The sequence below is a fragment of the Pelmatolapia mariae genome, linkage group LG22 (assembly GCF_036321145.2).
Source record: "Pelmatolapia mariae isolate MD_Pm_ZW linkage group LG22, Pm_UMD_F_2, whole genome shotgun sequence".
Lineage (NCBI taxonomy): Eukaryota > Metazoa > Chordata > Actinopteri > Cichliformes > Cichlidae > Pelmatolapia > Pelmatolapia mariae.
Genome location: NC_086245.2, coordinates 28,125,730 through 28,147,979, shown reverse-complemented (window position 1 = coordinate 28,147,979; position 22,250 = coordinate 28,125,730). Strand labels below are relative to the sequence as shown.

The 22,250-nt window shown below is 39.8% G+C and overlaps 1 protein-coding gene across 1 annotated transcript in view; it reads left to right on the top strand.

Moving 5' to 3' along the window:
* Positions 1-18,585, top strand: part of LOC135933228 (hippocalcin-like protein 4) — a 29,819-nt gene extending 11,234 nt beyond the window's left edge. The window contains exons 2-4 of the mRNA XM_065471264.1: positions 9,626-9,799; positions 12,334-12,549; positions 12,630-18,585. Of these exons, the coding sequence (XP_065327336.1) occupies positions 9,638-9,799; positions 12,334-12,549; positions 12,630-12,827 (576 nt within the window). The 5' untranslated portion in view covers positions 9,626-9,637 and the 3' untranslated portion in view covers positions 12,828-18,585. The remainder of the gene's footprint in view (positions 1-9,625; positions 9,800-12,333; positions 12,550-12,629) is intronic.
* Positions 18,586-22,250: the final 3,665 nt, after the last annotated feature.

The following is a 22,250-nucleotide window of genomic DNA, read 5'->3' as shown; positions in this document are numbered from 1 at the left end:
CGCCGTGTAATAAATACAAAGAAAACGGCGGCCGTTAAAACTTATGTCTAAAAATGTATAGTTTCATGCATCGGTTAAAACACACGACTCCAGGTACACGACGCCCAGCTGGAAACACTTCACGCAAGTCGAGCTGCCCGAGATTCACATAATTTACCCAAAATGTTAAATTTTTGTGATTTATATCGTTACCGGGCGATAGATGTCTTATATCGGGATATGAGATTTTGGTCATATCGCACAGCCCTACTCTGACATTGCTCGTATGAGCTCTGCCTTTTATGGACACAAAAACCTTTTAAACTGACTGAGATGTACCAGTACTCTGTCATTGCTGGAGTTTGGTGTAGCTCATCGCTCCCCGGTGAGAACCCACTAGCAAAAAATAAGAATAACCTATCAGAAGGCCAAGCAAACTCAGGCAAATTATTTTAAAAAATAACAAACATGGATGGATGCCCTTTCAGGATTTCAGAGATGGCCTGCTGTGTCACATTCTGATATTCTGATCTAGATTATACTTCAGAAAAGATGAATCACTGTCATTAAACAGAAGCTGAGCTTAATGTTCTCAGTCGAGGTTGAAATCCCCCCCCCCCCCCCCCCCCAAAAAAAAAAAGAGTTTGGTTGATATGCATTAAAGAAGAATTCTCTCAGGTTAATGTTGACCCAAACACTAAAACTGACTTCTAACTAATCCCATCACTGTCACTACTGCTACAGGAAGGCTTTGTCAAATAAGAAAAGCTTATTTCAGGGCACTTCCTCAAACAGCTAACCCTGTTGGTTTTCTTGGGAGTACAGTTTCTTACTGCCATCTGATCTCACTCTGAGAAGCTTGGAGTGTAGCGCTTCAGTCATACATCAGTCTCCCAAAGTGCTGTGAATTTGGAAAAGAAAAAGGTACTGTGGACTCTTGCATGGTTTAACAGTTTATCCAGTCAGCTAGATCATGCCATCATGCTGGGGAGACAAACACACACACACACTGAGTGTCCCATGCATTTACTTAGTGTTTACTATCAGTCTGACAGCTGGAATGAACATGCATTAAGGCCCCTTCAGACTCAATAAGAAACACGTCTTTCTCTCTTGAATGGCTGTTGGGACAATTTTCTACAAGCTCTTCTTATCTGCCTGACATCTCACATCTCTCTCCATCCTCCCATCTTTATCACCTTTTCTCTCCCCGCGGTTCTCCTTCTCTCTGTCTGTTGTCTTCTCTCTGAGAAGTGTGAATCCAGATTGAGTCATCCGCTCCAGTCTTTTCTATATGGAGCCTCTTCATTTTTTTCTTCTCCCTTTTTCTCTTCTGTCATTTTCGTGTCACCGTGTGAGTGTCTGTAAGGGTAAGATTGTCAGTGTGTGATAGACCTAATAGGTCTGTGGTTGAAGCCGACGTGTTTGCGTGTCTGTCTGCGTGTGCGTTTGCACTGTGTGTTGACGTGAATGGAATGTCGAAGACGTCATCGTGCAAAGCAACAGCATGTTGCCACACCAACTGATCTTTTAGCTAAGAGCTACAGAGCTGACTTTCTGGGCTGTACACTAGAGGGAAACAGCAGCATTTAGGCATTAAAACGTACTCATATTAGTACATTAGGAGGTGATGCTGATTTATCATTGAATAGGATCCTTTGTTAGGTTGTTAAGGATTTATTATGTCCCTCTGGAAACTGGTAATCTTGGATTCAGGATTTACTGATTGATCTGACTTGAAAATTTAGAAAGAGTATTTAACAGTGTCTTTGCATGCTAATGAAATTCTCCATGGGGGTTTAGCACGTTGTAGAAATTTTTTGGTTGTTTGGTTCACCTTGTGTCTGCAGATGATGCTTTTTCTTTAAGTGACTCCCTGGTAACCAGCGGTTGCTAGATAAAAAGTATATTCCACTACAAGTTAGCGAGTGGTTCCTGGAGGTTGCTGGCAGTCACTAGTGTGAAATTGGTGAAATCATCCTTGCGATTGCTTTGGTTACTAGCAGGTCACCACAGTAACCAGTAGTTTGCATGGAAGATGCTGTCTTATCTGCATCTCTCTGCATACTAGGACGGAAACTACAAACTGCAGTGAAACGGTGACGCAAACCACAAACCCAGACTGTTCCACTTCAAAGTAAAAGTTACACGTTTTGAAATGTGTCGATTGGAACTCAGTCGCAACTGTGAAGGTAAACATTGTTCGGTACTGGTTACAGCTTGGAGATTAAGTGGCAAGGGTTTCCTGACAAGTGGGTGTCTCCCCTGCAGACTTTTAAGGAGTGCATTAATCATCTGGCAACTAAATAAATCACAAAATATTTTTTTGGTGCATCACCTTTGTGACACAGCCACAATGTCTAGGAGCCACTCACCAAAAAAAAGCCCAAACAAAGTGCAGAAAATTAAAGTCCAAACCTAAAGATTCTCCAACTGCCAGACCTCCAACTTCCTAATGTGGCCTTTGTAGGTCTGTTAACCTCAGATCAGTAACAACAAAGGAAACTGCATGGATTGGAAAGATGCAGGAGACATCTGACAACACTGCATATTATTATTGTAATTAGTATAATATAATTATATTCTAATGATATTTTGAGAAAGTTTTGGCTGGCCAGGTTACAAGATGAGGAACTGACTGGAGAGGCAGCTGAATACTTTATTGTTATTTAAATTATAAATTTTTTATTAATTTATTTAAGGAAATGTTGTTGTACCTTTTTTCAGGCACACATATGCACATGCACGCTCCCCCCGTCCCTGCTACCCGCCACAATCACAAACTAGTTGTCTAGGAAACACCGTAATTCATGTTTAACATGCCGATTTCTGTCTCAGTGTGCAGCTGTGTCATCCTAATCCACATTTGGTACCATTTTTGCGGCAGTGTTTCTGTCTCTGTGTTTGATGGGCACAGGTGTTGTTTTGGGCCAGGCACCGATCTTTGATTGATCAGTTATTTTGTAGTTAATAGAGCAGCTGACCGCAGCAACAGGCCTTTTTAAATCACTTAAGTGGGAAGTGAGTCCGGGGTGTGGAGTCTGTATTTCATGCATTCTTATGATCGCCTTTTTCTTTCTTCAAGTACAAATGGCACAGCCTTAGCCCTCACATAAGCCTAACTAAGGCAGCCTAAGCAAAAAAAGGACATGGACGCCTGTTAATCTGTGTTCTCAGTCTTTCACATTGGCTCTGCAGAGATCGGACTTATTTGCAATGAAAGGCAGCCTAAGCCAAGAAAAAGAAACACTGTAGCTCTCCATAACTTCCATCACCCAAATCTCTGCCACATTAGATCTCTGCTTATGTAGGATGAGCTCAGAACACGAGAACCCGACCTCGAAATGATTACAGTGAACCCTAAAGTTGTTTGTTTTTGTGAGTTGTGAGCCATATATATTCTGATTCTTCTAGACGGCATAAGAATCCAGCGTCGTCGCTCGACTGACTAGTTTTTGCTTCTTGCCGTCTTTCTCTGGAAACTCTATTATCTGCTACATTTGCTTCACTAACAGAGGGATAAAAGCTCATCTTCCCCAGTAGGAGCTGAGAAACAACACTCCAACTCTGTGGATTGTGTGTGTGTGTGTGCGCGCCTTGGAGCATACAATCCAAAATAAATTGCTTGTGGCATAACTTGTTTTTTGTTGTCTTTGCTACCTTAGTCAGTGATGTACACATTTGCTCAATTAAACACTGAGTCATTTAGACTCAGACCGTTAAGAAAAAGTGTGCATATTCATTTAATGAACACCAAACTGACTATACCTTACTTTTCTGAAGCTAATTAAAGGTTTGTGTGTGTGCTGACCTGGATATTTTGAAGGTTATTATAAGTTGCAGAGATCTCTGTCAGTTGGTTTGCATTACTGTCTCAGTGCTCCCTACATAATTAATATTATTATTGTTAATACTTGTTTTTGTTATTTGAAGTGCTTTGCATCACTGCACACGGTGGAAAAACTCACCTGTTCTCACATGAATGTAATGGCGAGGCAGTACTGAGTTTTAGATGGCAGTAGGAGCCTGGATCACTTATGACTGAGCAGCTCAGACGTTACTTTCAGGTGTTTCAGGTGAGAGCAGTGCACAAGCACCACCTATTATTCATGTTAAGTTGTATCTCAGTTGCAGCACCATGTTTTATGCTTGTTTTAGCTGCAACATTTTTAATGTTATAAAAGAAAACAGACAGCTTGAGCTAGCTTTTAATAGAGAACGTGGGCATGCTGAGCATGCTGGCTGCAGAGTGTTACTGCAACGTTTTGCCGATTTGAGATACGGGACTGAAATAATCTGGCTAATTTGTTTTTTTGTTGCTGTTTTTTGTCAGTGAACAGTCTTCACATTTTATGTTGTGCATTGCTTATCGCTGCTATTCTTAGTTGTTGTGCTTACTCAAGTGTTACTGGCTGATGCAAATGAGCTCAGAGTAACAGCCAACTGCCAGCTTGGTAACAGCAAGGCAAGCTGATGGTAACACCAGACAGCCTGTTTTGTGTTATAGATAAATAAACACCACTGCACTCCTGCAGTGATATATGACCAGAGTGTGCAGAGTGTCCATTTGAATGGAAAATTATGGAAATGGACATATCAATGTGTTTAAGCTGAAATATTGTGCTGTTTCAAGAAAAAAGAATTTGCTCATCAACACGTCTAAAAATCAGCAGAAACCTGCATCTACAAATCATGGAACAGTTTCAGAATAATGCTCGTTAGCATAACATTGTGAAGACTCAGTATCTCTTGTGAATATATCATCATGTACAGTGCTTATTATAATCAAAAGATTCAAAGAATCTGGAGGAATCTGTGGGCTTGCACTTCTGAAAAGCTATCATCAATGCTGATAGGTATACACGGGGTTTTAGAGAAACATGCTCTCACTGAGATGACCCTTTTTTTCAGAGAAGGCCTTGTATAGTTCAGCAACACAATGCTGAACTGCATACTGCATCACTTACAACAGCATGGCATTATAGTAGAAGAGCCACTGAGACTGCAGGCAGTGGTGCTGAACTGCCTGCAGTCCAGGGGTTTCAGATTGAAAACAATTTGAGAATCGCGAAATGCAAAATAAGTTAAAATGTGACCCAGGACTGTGGAGCAGCTAGAAATCAGGACAGAGCAAAATTCCAAAAGTCCAGCAGCTGCTGTCCTCGGTTCCCAGATGTTTATGTACTGTTAATAAATGAGAGAATGCTACACGGTGGCCCTTAGACACGTTGCTCCATTCAAAGTCAAAATGACCTTATACTTTCTTTAAAAGTCTTTTTTCAGTATGTTTTCTATATTCTGTGTAAATGAAACGCAGGTTTATGAGAGTTTACATTTCATACACTGTCCCAATTTTGGTGAAATTGGCGTTGTACTCTAAAGGTTAAAGCAACTCTAAACTAAAAAAGTCAAAGATGTCTGCATTGCTGAGTATATGTAGAGAGGAGCAGTAAAAGGTTGTGATAACACCTCAGTGTCTTCAATTGCTGCTACAATAATGAATCCTTTTTACAGCCTTCCTTTTCTCTTTGACAGCTGTTAAGAGAATTCCTTTTTGCTTTTTAACCTGATAAGATGACAGCCACCCTTTTCAAAGCGGGGTAATGCTAAAACAACCTGTCATCTATTGAAGTCGCTCATTACTTTTTCTCTGCACTACAGCACTTTCACCTTGTCACAGCTATGCAGAGTCTAAAATATTTCTGCAGTTTGCAGTGATTTAGGGTTCAGCGGCCTCTTCCTGTATGACTCACTGCTATAAAGTAAGACAGGATGATATTTCAGCCATTACACTGACCTCACACTCTGAGGATTTTGTGGCCACTTGGCTGTGGCAGTATTGGCTGTGTCCTGGTGTCAGAGTGTGAAAACTGTCAGACAGGGCCATGAGTCAGGAATGGCGTCACGAAGGCACTGCAGTGGTCCTCTGTGGTGTGAATATGTGCTTGGTGATGGCAGTAATGGGCCATTTTATGGCCAATATAGCGGAGATGCTGTCATGGGCTTAGCTCACATTAGGTGATCATGGAGGTACTGCAGAATGATATCAGTCATTATGGGAATAGAAAGTTCTCTAGTACTGTGTATATGTTTGTTATATATTTCCTCTGCTATAACTTTCAATTCAGTACTTTATTAACAGAGAAACCACCTTCAGTTAGTTACACATTTCTGCGTAATTGTACACAGTAATCTAACTTTGCTAGACAAACAATACAGTTTAATCGTTTGCATAAATTTGGTGTTACAAATTATATACATAGTCAATATAAATAGGGATGCTAGCCTCTTGCTAACATTAGTACTACTGTAGAGAAATGTCTGGAACAAAACAGACCACTAGCAGTAATTTCCACTTACTGAATGTGTCTCCTCGTTGGTGACGACAACTTAATTTCTATTTTATATGTCCACTTTTACTTAACTTTTTTTAGTAGCATGTGGAGAATAGCATTTGTTCTAGGAGGCCAATCAAGCTTAGCTCAGTCGCTAATCAGCTGATCCCCATGTTAGCTCACATAAGCTGATGGCTCAGCTAATACACTTCTCTATTGGGAATTCATATATAATGCATGCTTTAGCCCGATTGCAGCTCATGCTGCCTTGCAAGGCACTTTGCAACCCACCCCCACTTTAGCTGCTCAGCTAAATCAATTTAATCTGTTGCCATTGACTTGTTTTATTTGTCTTAGGGTCCTGCTACTGACTCAGAACACAGTCATGGTGCCAGAAATAAATGATTACATAACAAAACATATAAGAATAACGAATGAAATGCGTTTAAAAAGTAATCTTTAAGGATTAGGCACAGTGTATTCCTGTGACCATGTAAAAGTGCTGTAGCACAGACAAAAAGCAACAGTGGACGCCAATAATTGACAGGTTGTTTTAGCGTTACCCTGCTTTGAATAGAGTAGCTGTCATCTTATCAAGTCAAAAAGCAAAAATGAATCCTCTTATTGCTGTCAAAGAGCAGGAACAGGAAAAGATAATAAAAAGCAGGAGCCTTAACACTAAACTGAATAAGGTTGATCTTTATCCTTTTATTGCAGTTGTCTACATTTACTGTGCACTGTGGACATCTTTGAATATTTTTAGTTTTCAATAGCTTTAACCTTTGGAGTGGTTATAATTGAATTCAGCATGTGTCAATGACGAGAGCAATTTTAAGGCATTTCCTGTGTTGTGGATGGGTTTATTTTGTTTTCCGACAGCTCTTTTGTATTCCCATAGAGGCCCACACATGCTAATTAATACCGTTTATAAAGTGCATATGCAAATATTATAATTGCCAAGTACTTTGCGACAAATAGATTAAACAGCAACATAATTAGCTACCTCTTAAGTGAGTCTCTCCACGGATTTTAACTCCACACTTGGACTGCTGCTGGTAGTCCTTGTTTTGTCTGCAACCTCTTTGAACTCTTTATAGCGGCATATAAACGAGTCCATCTGCTGCATGTTTCCTAAGAGTGCTAGAACTAAGTGCTAAAGTCACATGTACACACATATATTGTGCAAATCTCTGTTGCTTTATTGTTAGCATTAAATTTCAGCAGCTCAACTGAGGCTAGAATAAATGACAGCTGCAAGTGGTTAGATTGACTACAAATTTAATAAAATCTTCTTTTTAATTCAGGATATAAACATAATAGCCAACCCAGTATCACTGCAGAACATGTAATAGACATGTATGCAGAACTTGCATTACTGCATGAAGAACTTGGATTACCATCAGGGGGAGATAATATATTTAACCTCCTAGGACGTGGTGTCCACATATGTGGACATCACATTTTGGGTTATTTAGACCAAAATATTCAATTTTGCTCTACAAGGGCCTGATATCCATTTACGAGGACATTATACTGCTACTGTTCTATCGAAATTTTAAACGACTATCCTCATACTGGCTCTCATTTTTCTTAGAAACAAAAATCAGGTCAAAAAAAACTCTGGTCATTCTTTGTTTTTACATTCATTGGGTCCCAATATGCCCAAATATTAAAGAGAAATAAAAAATGCATGCCGTGGAAGAGTTCAGGTCTTAGGAGGTTAAAGCCAAGAAGTTGGTAGTGAGCAGAAATGGTTAAGCTAGGTGCTTAAATGCATATACTTGTAAATCCCTCTGCTGTTACTGCAGCTTCCTGCAACTTACTGCAACTTCTGCATGCGGGTACATGTAAAACTTTGGAGAGGCAAAGTGTGGACACTATGGACCGCCATGTGTATTACATGCTTTACCGCAAAATTGGGTTGTAATAGTAATATTGGGAGAGCACTAATTAACAATAAACTGCAGTGGTCCCAAAGCAGAGCCTTGGGGCATTTTTTGTTGATTTACCCCCTTGTACAACACTGAATTGCCTTATTACTTCGGTACATGTGCCCTATACTATGCAGTGATTTTATTCAGGGTACATTTCTGTTATCTAGATTTACTTAACCTAACACTGGTGATCAGGAGTCAGGAGTCGTGTGATCAAGTAGTCGCATAAAGCTGGTTATCAGCTCACTAAGCTAACACAAGTTTCCCCTTCACGTTCACATTAAAGGGTTGCATCTGACCAATCACAAAAGGGCCTTTCACGGATCATATGACTCTTTTTCCACAGAAAATGATCCTTGAGTGCCACCTACTCCAGAGATGTTATCAAATGTTGATAAAAATCTCTAAAGAGCATAAAAATATTCAAGTAAAATGCAAGACGGGTGTAAAAAGGATGAAATAAATGCCACAGAAAGTTCTTCAGTTAATCTGGTGATTAACTGATAATACAAATTTCATGTAAGGTGAGCAAGTATAGTGTAGGTGTTCTGTTTTAGGATCAGATATTAAGGCTTATATAACATTAAAATTGTTGTAAAGTTGTTTGGTGCCAACAGAAGGAATAAAGATGAATCTAAAAATCTATATTATATATTTCTGATGCTCATGAGGGAAACACGATATTAAGAATTTTAGACCTTACTGTTCACGCATGAAGGTCTGAGGAATCTACCAGGAATGGTGACGCTATTTTCTGGAGAATTGATTGGTCATCAGTCAGTGATTTCATACCTGTTGATCCCTAATCTAGATCTGCTCTAGAGCAGGTTATGTTCACAGCATAAATTACCATGGCAAATTATCCTGATTAGAGCTGAACCACCTTCGTAGTACCGAAAACCTAGGATTAACCCTAAAGTTATCTGGATAAGCCAAAATCTGTCTTCACAGGGCTTCTGATCTAAACTTAAGTCAGAGTATTAAACGTCATTGATATAAACTAAAAGCAGAAGTTCCAAAGCATAAAACCAAACAGGAATAATATCAATATTTAGATAGTAAGACACACTAAGATGAATGGGATCAAACTGTCTTAAAAAATAATGATCAACTTTTTAAGCAAGAGGAATATAAATAAACGATTACTGTGTGACAGAGCGCCATACTAAGATGATTTATGTTGACATGCAAAGCCACAGGAAGGCAGCAGGGCTTTCTCTGAGTTTGGCTGTGTGTAAGTAATTCCTCGTTTGCATCCATCCTCAGAGACCGAGCTTGTTGCAAGTGCTCAGGGGCATCACTGCTATTGCTGTTGTTTCTGCAGCACCTGTGTGGTCACCCTCCCGCTCTCTCTTTCTCTCTGCTTCTCTTCAACAGAGGTGAGGCATCATGGGGAAACACAACAGCAAGCTGGCTCCAGAGGTCCTGGATGACCTGACCAAGAACACTGAATTCAATGAGGCAGAGCTCAAGCAGTGGTACAAGGGCTTCCTTAAAGACTGTCCCTCTGGCATTCTGAACCTGGAGGAGTTTCAGCAGCTCTATGTCAAGGTGAGAGTAAGCCGTCTCAAGCATTGCCTCCTCATTCTCTCCCATAGTTATATAAAGAAAAAAAGTTACATCTGAGATGACTCATAGCATTGTTGTGCTGTTACATAGAAAGCCTTTGTTACTGAGGCTGACTAATCAATTGTTGAGTGCACAGAAAGGAGGAGGAGCCTGTATTAATGCCTCTGTTGCTGCCTAAAACTGCCTCCAAAAATATTTGGAGCTTTCAAAATGCCACAGTGCCGCAAAGAGACCTGCTGATTTTTCATTGGTTGGATGGGGAAAAGATATTTTTAAATCAATTTTGCATATCCTCTCAGGCTCATTCACTCCCACTCGGTTTTAAAGGGCACAGAAAACAACTGCAGTTTGTACGGATAATCTCTCCAAAGTTCTGCTGGCAGAAGGAGGAAAAAAATCCTTTAATAAGCAGCATGTCATTGCTAACAGGTCTTCCATGGGTCTCTTACAGCCAGCTACCGACATCCTTTAAAAAATATTTTTTCTTAGTCAGTGCTGGAAAGGTAAATGCTGCATTTGCAAATTGCACTTTGTGTGTACGTGGCCAAAGAAAAAAAAAAGAAATTAGGTAATTTTCAAGCAATTAATGCTTAAAATCAGAGCTGTAATTGCTGCTCAGTATGTCAATTTGATGTACAGTTTAGTCCATGGATTTATACACTGACAGCTTTTGTTATTTTAGCAGTTTAGTGAAACATATTAAGAGTTTTATGTATATGAGGGGTTAAGTGCAGACTTCAGGTTTGAGCTGTTGAACAGAAGTATTGCATTAACTGTATATCTGGGGCTCTGTGACTTTTGTCTTCAGTAATTTAAATTTATGGCTGAGATCAGGTTGAGTTTAGGTGACTCTTTTGGCCGCTGCAAAATATTCAACTCCTTTACCTTCAAACACTCGTAGGTTTCATCCAGTTTGTTTGAATCGCTGTCAAAGGGTCATTACTGTGAGGTGACATCTTATTAATTCTGCTGCATTTGGCTGAATTTTAGCTTTGGTATTGGCACTTACAGATTGTACCACATCAACCTCCTAACTTACATGAGCACGACTGAACAAAACAAGAACTGAACAAAATATACTTTTCTTCACTTGGAAGGATCCTGTGGCTCTCCATAAAGTTTGTCTTCTGTGGATGTCCAGCACTTGCACTTTACATTATTTTATCATGGTGGTTTTATTGCACCCAGGATACTCCACACTAGAGATTTACCCACTCCTAATGTCCCTGCTGTCTCTCTGATGGACTTGTCTTGTTATGTAGCTTTAGGGATGTCTGTTTTACTTATGCTGAGAGTGCATTTGATTACAGCAGTGGCGTCCAGACAAAAGTACTACACTATCATCATAGCCCAAATCTGTCTATGTAACAGACTTTGAATGAGTTTACTCATTGAGATGTGCTTTTAAGCCCACATTCATGATCTACCTTTAACTTAAATAGGTTTCGGTATATAGCTAAAACAATGTTGGCCTTGTTACTCAAAAAAAGTCATGTATTTGATGTGACTTATTACTTTTCTCAAAGGTAATGCAGTATGTTGCTTATTTACTTGTCGGAGAAAGTTGTTACACATTTCTTTGGCATTACTCTGTAAAAGTAACATGCTAGTACTTTTAATGTTTTATGCACAGCACTGGCTAAAGCTCAAAAACATGAGTCTGTGTCCAAAAATATACACAAATACAAAAATTTACAGCAAATTTATTTATTGAAATTTTAAAAAAAAAAAGCATGATTTTAAACATTAAAATAATGTAAAACAAAAGTAAGGAATGTGGGGTTGGTTAAACCTTTAGGTATTTTTTAGGGTACTGAGCATACTGGTTCTACCAAGTACACAGTGAGATTAAATCAGTCAGTGGCAAATTACATGATGGGTAAGCTTTTGTCACCTGACACTGTCACCTTTGTTTTCAGAGCAAGTACAGTATAGAAAAAAAGGGGTATCATTTGGTACTGGTACCAAAGGGAATATACCGGTACCAGTACTGGTTGAGAGATGATCGTGGGGCGATCGTGGCTCAAGAGTTGGGAGTTCGCCTTGTAATCGGAAGATTGCCGGTTCGATCCCCGGCTTGGACAGTCTCGGTCGTTGTGTCCTTGGGCAAGACACTTCACCCGTTGCCTACTGGTGGTGGTCAGAGGGCCCGGTGGCGCCAGTGTCCGGCAGCCTCGCCTCTGTCAGTGCGCCCCAGGGTGGCTGTGGCTACAACGTTGCTTGCCATCACCAGTGTGTGAATGGGTGAATGACTGGATATGTAAAGCGCTTTGGGGTCCTTAGGGACTAGTAAAGCGCTATATAAATACAGACCATTTACCATGAATGCTATTCTACACTAAAGTAACATTAATGATCTTCAGCACCCATGCTGTACTGCATTTGTTTATACATCAAGGATAGTATATACTTCAACAGTCAACAGTTGAACCTTAAGTGGCCAATGCGGTCATATGATGTAAAATACCACAAATGTCTCATTGCAAACTTTTGTTTTTCTCATTTTTAAACTGCAGTTTTTCCCATATGGTGATGCTTCCAAGTTTGCTCAACATGCGTTTCGGACGTTTGACAAAAATGGTGATGGGACCATCGACTTCAGAGAGTTCATTTGCGCCCTGTCCATCACCTCCAGGGGTAGCTTTGAGCAGAAACTCAACTGGGCCTTCAACATGTACGATCTAGATGGAGATGGAAAGATCACACGCATGGAGATGCTGGAGATCATCGAGGTGTGTCTGTGTTAAAAATAAACTGTTAATTGTATTTAAGGCAAAATCGAGCATTATTTCCCCTTTTTTGCCCTCTGCAGGCCATCTACAAGATGGTAGGCACAGTGATCATGATGCGTATGAACGAGGACGGGCTTACCCCTCAGCAGCGTGTAGACAAGATCTTCTCCAAGATGGACAAGGACCAGAACGATGAGATCACCTTGGAAGAGTTTAAAGAGGCGGCCAAATCCGACCCTTCCATTGTCCTACTGCTGCAGTGTGACATGCAGAAGTAGACTGGGAGGGGTGGAGAAACAGAGCGAGGGTAATAGAGTTGAACTGAAATTAGAGAAGGAAGGAGGCTGAGAGAAGAGTGAAGCAGGAGGAGAAAGGGAGGGATGCTGCTAGAGAGAGGAGGAGGAGAAGGAGAGAGGCAGGGAATCTTTCTTTCTCCCTTTCTCTGAGGTAGTGATGTCTGGAAATAAGCCATGTTTGGAACACGGACCCCCTGATTGATGCCATTCTTTTATCCTGGCTGCCCTGCTGTGCAGCTCTCCTGAAGCACTTCTGCTTCAGTCCAGCTCAGCGTCTTTATAAATTCAGCCCGATCTGTGGAAAGTGGAAATCCCTCCAGCTCTGTTTAGTGCAGATCAAAGAAATAAAATACAGATTTACATAGGAAATAGTCTCACTCAGACATTCATGCTGTCAGGCTCTGTGCCTAGTGTGCGATCTTACAAGCACCACAACTGAAGTATAAAGATCACATCTTTTTTTAATCCGCTTTTTTATTTGTGTAACATGTACACTGTTTTCAAGACTTACAACATGTAAATGTAAAGTAGCTTATTTCCAAATTATGTAAGCTAACTAATAATATTGACATCACTATAGTTTTGTCCAAATTCATGGGCTGCATCCTCCTGAGGACCCGGCCTTCGCGGTCTACGTGGGCCGGGTCCTCAGAAGGTCGGGTAGGCCGGAAGTAAACGTAAAATTGGACGGTCTAGCCTTCAGATTTGCGTCACCGCTGTCTCGGTGGAGTTTAATAAACTCAGCTGTCTGCTCCTTCCTATTTAAAATATAACAGGACACTGGTGTAAATTCTCGACCATCTCACACTTCTGTTTAATCGGTTTTCTGTTTGACGTTTATTCAGCTGTGTGAAAACCACATCTAATCTAATCTAATAACTTTAATCTCAGACAAACCGATTTACTCACGAACAAATAAAACACTGAAAAAAGCCAAACAATAACATTTTTAGGTTATCTAAGTGACTTATATATTATGTTTAACCTGAGTAGCGAAAGACCGCGGTGATCTGAAAATGATGTGCCGGGAGTTTGTCGTTCTCGGCGGCTTCAGTGACCCTCGAGCTCCCGGCTAGCTATCGAGCTGGTGGATAACAGACATCTCCGAAAACGTCGGAGCACTTTTGCAAACATGTGATATCTTGATAAACCGAGCAGATATTTGAAGATTACACAGCTACATTCTCGCCTGAAAATATGTTAAAAGTTTATTTTGTGACCCAGAAAGACTAATAAGAGTAATATTAAAAATTTAGTAGCGGCTGCCATTGTTGAAAACTGGAATTGGCTGAGCCGCGCTATGAATTCTGGGATATGGTAGGCCACGAAGGACACACCCGACCCATCCTTCAAATTCGAGGAAAATGAGGACGCATTTGTCAGCTGCATTCGGAGGAGTCTACGATTTTGGACAGCCTTCGTCACGTCGCTGTGACGTAATCGGCCTACAAATGCGGCCTCAGGAGGATGCAGCCCATGAATTTGAACACCCCCTCTTATAGAGTCAAGAGATGCTAGCTTGGCATAGCATGTAAACTGATAACCAGGGAAACAGCTAGCCTGGTTGCAGTTTTATGACCAACTCTTGGAACGAAATAGAATACAACACAAACTCCATATTAGGATAACAAAAAACTAAAGTGTCTTATTTTGTTAGTGGCAATATTAGTAAGCAAGCAAGCAAGCTACAGTTAATTAGCTGGGTCCCAAGCACAAATACACAACATGAATAACTTAATCTGCAGTAATGGTTAACACATAGGTGGTTAGCTGGCTACCTAGCTTTGGTTTCCAAGTGTTACTTGTAGGACATTCGAATTCTAAGTTTGCAATGATTGGAATGATTTATTGTAGTGCATTGATTCTTAAATCAATGAACTACAAAACATCATTCCTAAGAAAAATGTACAGTTACCGCCGCTCTGGGGAGGGGGCAGGGGGGAAGCAGCGGCTTCGCTCATGCGCGATTCATTTGCAGTTTGTAGCGTAGGGGTGAATATCTCCTGCTCTGACATCAGCTGAGGGGGACTGCTGCGTGAGGACTACCTGCCGCCAAAGGCGAGGTGCCCACGGCAGCACCTGCTGCTTGTTGAGAGTAAGAGCGATACGTGCTTTCACGTGGAAAAGTCGTCATAAGTCTCCAATAACACCAGAAAAAGTCGCCAGATTTGTCGCTAGTCGCTTTTTGGAGAAAAAGTCGCCAAGGGGGTCTGAAAACTCGCTAAATATAGCAACAAAGTTGCTAAGTTGGCAACACTGCCCCTGAGTCTTTTTGCTATGCTATGCTAAGTGTTGCATGGCCCCAGCTTATCCTAGAGACATTAGAGGGGTATTAAATGAGCACAGGGTGAATAGTGGTGCAGTAGTTAGCACTTCACATCGCTCCTGTTGGGGCCATCCTGTGTGGCTTCTCTTAAGGTACTCCGACTTCCTCCCACAGACAGTGGTTGTTCTGTGTTGGTCGTAGGTGCAAATGTGAGTGTCACTGGTTGTCTGTCTCTATGTTTTTGCTCCAAAATAGTCTAGCAACATGTGCAGGGTGTGCCCTAAGATAACTGGAATAAACTCTAGTCCTCCCACGAACCTCAGTTGGATAAGTGGTTAAGAAAGTGGGTGAAAAAATTAAAATGTTGCTTTAATATCTAATTAGATCCAAGTATAAGCTCTGCCAACAGCTCAACAGCCCATGTTTAGATGATATACTCTATGGGCTTTTTTGTCTTATATTAGACCAACAAGGACCCGTTGAACATTAAGAAAGATGTAATGTGTTGCTAGAGGGAGAGAGAGTTGTGTAAATGAAAGGTACTCTCTGTGTTTGTCTTTTGTGATGTCACTACGTGTGCATGTGAATTCTAGTATATGTTTGTTCGGAGTAAACACACTTCATAAAGCCAGGTCAAACCACCCTGCCTGCAGGTGTTTGTGCATGAATGTGCCGCAGCAATCATTAGTCCTTTTACAGCCAAACACACAGCCAGTTATATGGCAGTTGTATCACATTACAGCACAGTGTCCACAAGCTTTACTCTTTAAATATGAGGCAGGGAGGTGATTTGAGTCTTAGCATGGTGAGGCATACTGATGTACTGCTCAGTGACTTGTGGCTGCGTCTAAAGGTTTTCCACATTCGATTTAAAAAATCAATATGTAATCAGAAAGGTTAACATACATTATGTTTTCATAAAAGGTTAATAATCAAGTTAAATTTAATTTTATTTTCCAGATAATATAATCAGACCTTTTTTGAGCAGGTGCTCCCTTCATGGCCTGCTTTATAATTATTTTATGCAATGATGTCTTGACAACTGACAGTTACATCAGCCTGCCATTTGCTACCATGTGTAGAAATATAAGATATTTTTATGGTTTCTATTAGCTCTCTGATGGCAAGGGTTTTTTACTGCCAGAAATATGCATGTGCTCTTTTTTGGTGCATATTTCTCTGTAATTATCACTCTTAGTGGCTACAATCATTGTAGAAAATAACTTCCTCTGATATTTTTTGTTTTTTAAAGTAAAAAAATCCCAAATCTTTGCTTACCTGTTTAACCAGGACCTTTTTGGTTCTGCTTTGATTTAAATAATAGTTTGGAAACATGGGGTCAGAGCACCCTGAGAAAAACAGCTGTAAGATTCAGCTGCTCTTTCATTCGTTATTTCATTAACAAGTTTAATTTTAATACTGTTAGATTTTTTTAAGTCTGGTTTGTGAGCACTGTTTTGTCTAATAATGGACAGAAACTACAATATCTAGCATGTTCTGTTGGCTGTTAAAGTACCTTTAGCTTGCTTACTGTTGCTGCTACATCTGCAAGCTGCTTTGCAACCCACCTCTAGCCCAGCACTAGTGCCATGTCAATGTTGTGTGCTTTGTTCTGTACCAAGGGTCTTGTTGCTCCTCTCCACTAATGCGCGAGGAAGGATAGGAGATCCTGAGAAAAGAGCCCAACTGCTAAATATAAATCACTCTTTGGGAATAATCTTTTTTTTAAAATAGTCCTGACTGAAATAAAAAAAAACATGCATCTTGATATAAAACATCCTTTTCTGAGACCAGCAATTTGAGCCACAGGAGGAGCGAGTGTAGCAGCATGGAGTCGGGATAATCAGGACGGTAATTGCAGGCCTTATGACACAAACGGTATTTCTCAGAAAGGCCAAAGCTGCCTCCATGATTCACTGTTGTTTCACATTAAAAGCTGAAACGGGCATCCCCTCTCCTCCTCTCCCCCCTTTTTGTCTTCTTCCTCTTTAAATGTCAGGGAGGAAATGCTTTGATAATAGGTGGAGGGGGGAGGAACTTTTCTGAACTCAGCTTAGATCTAAAATCAATGTGAAAGAGAGCAAAACGCTGAAGTGAATATGAATGAAAGCAGGTAGCCAGGAGGGGAATTACTGTAGATAACTCGTGTTTGCAGTGGTGCACAGACATGAGAGTGGTATCAGTCTTGTTTAAATCTCAATAAGAAAATAATTAAAAAATTAATTATTAAAACTGTTAAAAACTGTTATTGTCACAGTTTAAGTGTGAATCAGTTTAAGTGGCTGATTCATCAGTTTTGAAATCGAGCTGCATTTATTGAAGGAAGTAAATACTACAGTGGCCTTTTTGTTAGTTAAAAAAAAGAAGAAATAATAGTCGGAAACCAGAGGATCAAACAAAGTGCTATAGCTAAAATTACAATCTAATCAACATCACGATCCAAACAATCATTAAACCCTTGTGTCTTAAATTTTAAAATATAAAGAATAATATCTTCTTTTTTTTTTTAAAAAAGCATGACAGCATCTTTCAATTTAGCACCTCTGAAAGCCTTTAGAAGTGTCTTGATTCTTCCAGTCACACCTTTTACTCAAAAATATTGTGTTCCTGTCCTGTCAGCCAATCAGATGACCTCCTCCTTCTCAACATCTTCCCTCCCTAAAGCTACAGAAAGAGCCTCCGTTGTGTGATACTGTAACGATAAACTTACATGTACATTATAATACGACTGTAATCGTATTTATGAATATAAACAAATATATGTAAATGTACCACTAGCTTAGACCTAATTTCATATGATGAAACAGCTACTGTGTGTGTGTGTGTGCGTGAGAGAGAGAGACAGAGAGAGAGAGTGTGTGTGAAAGAGTGAGGTTAGTATGTGCAGCGTTTGCGCGAGTGCTCACGTGTTTTGTATTTGTATCATTTGTGGAAAAAGAGATGCCTCAGTCTAGTTTAACTTTGTAAAAATCACTGAGTATTATTCCCCATAATACATTTGCTTTTGTGGTCCGCTGGTATATATTCAGTATGTACTGTGCTGTCTCTAATGTGGGACATGTTGTTTTGTTAACTTACAGTTGCAGTTCTACAGGTTACACTCATATGTGGAGTTTGTTGATCAGGGGGAACCTGAAGGTGTGAGGAGAGGTGTGTTAGTTGGAAGAATGATTAAGAAATATAGTCCTGTGTCACAGTGTCACCCAGTGGATGAAAATATAATGCCACACCTTACTGTACAGTCTCTGTTTATGATGTAATGAACATGCCGGAAGATCAAATGCTAAACATGGATAAAGTTGTGTTTTTCTCAAAAGAAGTGCAGAAATCTGAAAGTAAATGAACATGTTTCTCTTGGCTTGTGTCATTGGTTTGAGTCTGTAAAGAGGCACCAATGTGGACTTTAATATTTAAAACAAATAAATGACATCACGTTCTTTTTTATGACAAAATGCTTTTTTATTTAAAAGTTTTCAGCATATATATATATATGTATTTATATATATATATATATATATATATATATATATATATATATATATACATATATATATATATATATATATATATATATATGTATTTATATATATATATATATACATACATATATATATATATATACATACATATATATACATACATATACATATATATATATATATATATATGTATATGTATATATATATGTAATGAGTATATGTGGAAAAACTGGAAAAACTATAAGTGAATTTTACTTTAGCTCTTGTCCCTCTCCCAGAATATGGGGATTTTTAGCTAGTTGCTAATTGCTAGTCAAGAAACGAGCTAACCTACAGAGTTTACATTCCAAATTGCAAACTTTATTAGTCATCATAGGTTAGAGATTGTAAATAATGTTGTTTAAGGGAACTTTGGAGAAGAGACTGGTGTTGTTAACCAGCTAAAGGATGTTGCTGCTGGTATTTGAGCTATCTAAACATTCAAATACTAGCACTACACTAGCTCTAAGTTTATGCTAACTGTACACTGGGTATGTGTAAATAAGTATTTCCTACAGTGTTCCCCATGGCAACTTTATTGGCGATAATACTACGTGTTAGTATTGCAATAATGAGATGTTGCAACCAACATCAAAAAAACCTGTCATTGCAACTATAAGGCTCCTGTGTGCAACTGAAACCTGTAGATTTAAGTAAACCAAATCTCAGTTTACAACTCAGTTTTCCCATTTTTTAAAATGAAAATTGCAGTCAGAGTAAATTGAAAGCTGATACACAAAAATAATTCAAACTAGATCGTCTGTCTTCTCTGGAAGATGTTTTTGGACTTGTTTTTAAGTAAACCAGTGAAGTTAGGAACTACAGGAATGGCCTTGTGAACTGTTTCCTGTTTACCCGTCCGCACGGTCTATCTGCTTTGGTGCTTATTGCTTTGTTGTTTTGACTTGCTACATTATTGTCATCAGCTTGGTTAATCATCCAATTTTCTATTGACCAATATGCGGTCAAATGCTTTGATTAGAACAGATTGGCTCGCAAAGTGGCTTCACAGTGTGCTGATGTCCGCTGCTGATTAGATACCGTCCATTCTAATTAGCCCCACATCGAAGCTGGGGAGCCACTTTTACTTTCAGCCCTGAGATTTGCCGACACAAGAGGCTTTTGTTTTTGTGATTACTTTGTCATGCAATGCCCAACTCAAATATACGTTGAAAGCTAGCCGTGCCAAGGACAGGATTGCGTTGTGATGACTGCTGCGGTTGTAATAGGCGCGTACACACCGAGCTCTGTGACATGAATATAAATGCTTCATTTTGACGGAGGCTCATTTGTGCTCTTTTGTGTGATCTAATTAAATTCAACCTTTCTCTTTGATGTTCACATAAATGTCTGATTGTCCAGTTGGATAACTTTTTGCTTTTCTTTTGTTTTCAATATTGTTAGACTCCTAGAACAAAGACAATGTCATTATTTTTGTTACATAGAATAAAACACGTGGATGTTGAGAGTGACTTCTTGTTTTGGTGTTTCCTTCGGACTGCATCTTCACACATTTCAGCGTTCTCTCTCTTCCCTGTCTTTCTTATGCTCACACACAACATAAGCATGAGTCACCATCTAGCAGTGATGTCACACTGCTGCAGTGATGTCACCATTCATGCTGTTCTCATGGTAACCGTGCCCAGGCCAAAGCGCAGGGATACGAGTACACAAAACACGCCGCTTCACTACACGTATTGATGCATAAGCGTGGAAATTTTAGGACTCCAAAAATTAATGTCACCTTCGGTATCCGCAGACTCTTATTCACTCAGCTGGATGGCGAGGACAAATAATGGAACACGATGAAATGACTCATGAGATTTGAGCCTCGGATTGCTCTCTGTAAGACCTGGAAACACAAAAACGACACATTTTATGCGCTTGTTTTAGTGCCTGTATCTTTACAGGACTCTGTATTTGTGGAAACATATAAAGACAGAAGCCCCAGAAACCCATCACAGCGATATTATCAGCTCTCTGCTTTTGGTTCACTCCTCGGTTTAAACTGCACTTACTTGGCCCTTTTTTTTTTCCATCACCCATTCCCTAGCCATCCATCACGGATCGATATAAATCTATTCTGAGCCTTGTTGCATCAGGCTTCAGCTCAGTGGAAAGCCAAACAGCCCAAATGTGCACACACACAGGCTGTGAGCAGCAGAGAAACCGTGAATCACACTGCAGCAATAGAGGTCACGGTGAAGGGGGGTGCAGTTTGCTGAGCAGCCACCAGATGGAGCTGTGAGCCAAGTCAGCTTTGAGGTCCTAACAGCATGTCAGTGACATTTTAAAAGAAAGTCCTCACAAAGACCACGCAAAGGTCATTTGTTTCATTCCCCAGCTGTGGTCTTGTTTCCATGTAAAAGCAAAATGGTACAAGAGTAGGATAAAGGTAAAGGCATAAGAATAAGTTCTATATTTTCTTTGGTAGAACGATGATAAACGATATTCAATGCAAAAATAATTCTTTTCTCAATAATGAGTTACCTCAGGGATGCTAAACACATTTTACATCGTAAAATTACAGAAAAGGATCTGGCAGCTCTTTCTCAGACTGTCCTGTAATTATAATTATTATGTTTTTATTAATTCAGAGAAAATGTTCTGTTTCTCTTTTTTTTTCTCTTAGACTAATGTAGATTTAAAAAAACAGAACTCATCTGACATTTAACAGTTCATCTTTTACATAATTACTTTGGTGTAGCATGAATTGCCATGAGGGAGGTTTTTACCAGTAGTTGTAAAACCTGTGAATATACAGTTAAAAATCCCAAATTTACGTCCGCTTTCACATTTTCCAAAGCCAGTGGACTGGATTGGAGTCCTTCCCGGGTCGATTCTCGCCCCAAGGCCTTATGTTTGACAACCCTGAGTTAGATGGACCGGCCTGCCAAGGAACTCTCTGTGCATGGATGGCCCTGAGAGCACAGGAATGGATGAGGAGAGGAAAGGAAAATAGAGCTACTACATCCTTTCAGCATAAATACTACCACTGACAGAGCAACACTGGCGCTTTTTTAATATACTTATTCACAGCAAGTTGCATTATAAATCCAGCTCACATTACAGAGTATAACTGCAACATCTGCAAGTGTTAGATAGTTTGACAGAGCATGAACATGTTGAAATATTCGCACACGTATGATTATGAATTCAATTTCATAGGTATTAAACTTAAGACTTTGGCATCAGCCCTTCATCTCACTTGTCTCATTGTTAGGGCTCTCTAATATAACATGGTATTCAGCTTTATAAAAACCCTATTATGACTTTTGTGAAGAAAACTCCTTCAGCTGTTGTCCCTCCATCCTCTGTCTACCATCAGCCATATGTCCAGTTATTCAGTTAAAGGGTGATCACTGGTCCAGGTATCACTAGAACACCGGCCACTACATGTTGACTAGTAAACAGTGTTAAAGAAGGAGTAAGCAACACCGATTTCTTGGATTGAAATGTATTAATGCAAAGGTTAAATAACACTAAGGGAAAGGCTACAATAGAATGAGTTCACAAGGAGCAGATGACCATTTGGTAAGTTGAGAACTTGAAGTGGATGAGGAGGCTGAAGAGGTGAAGTAATGGAGAGGGCGAGGATGAGGAGTCAGAAACAGTAGTGAG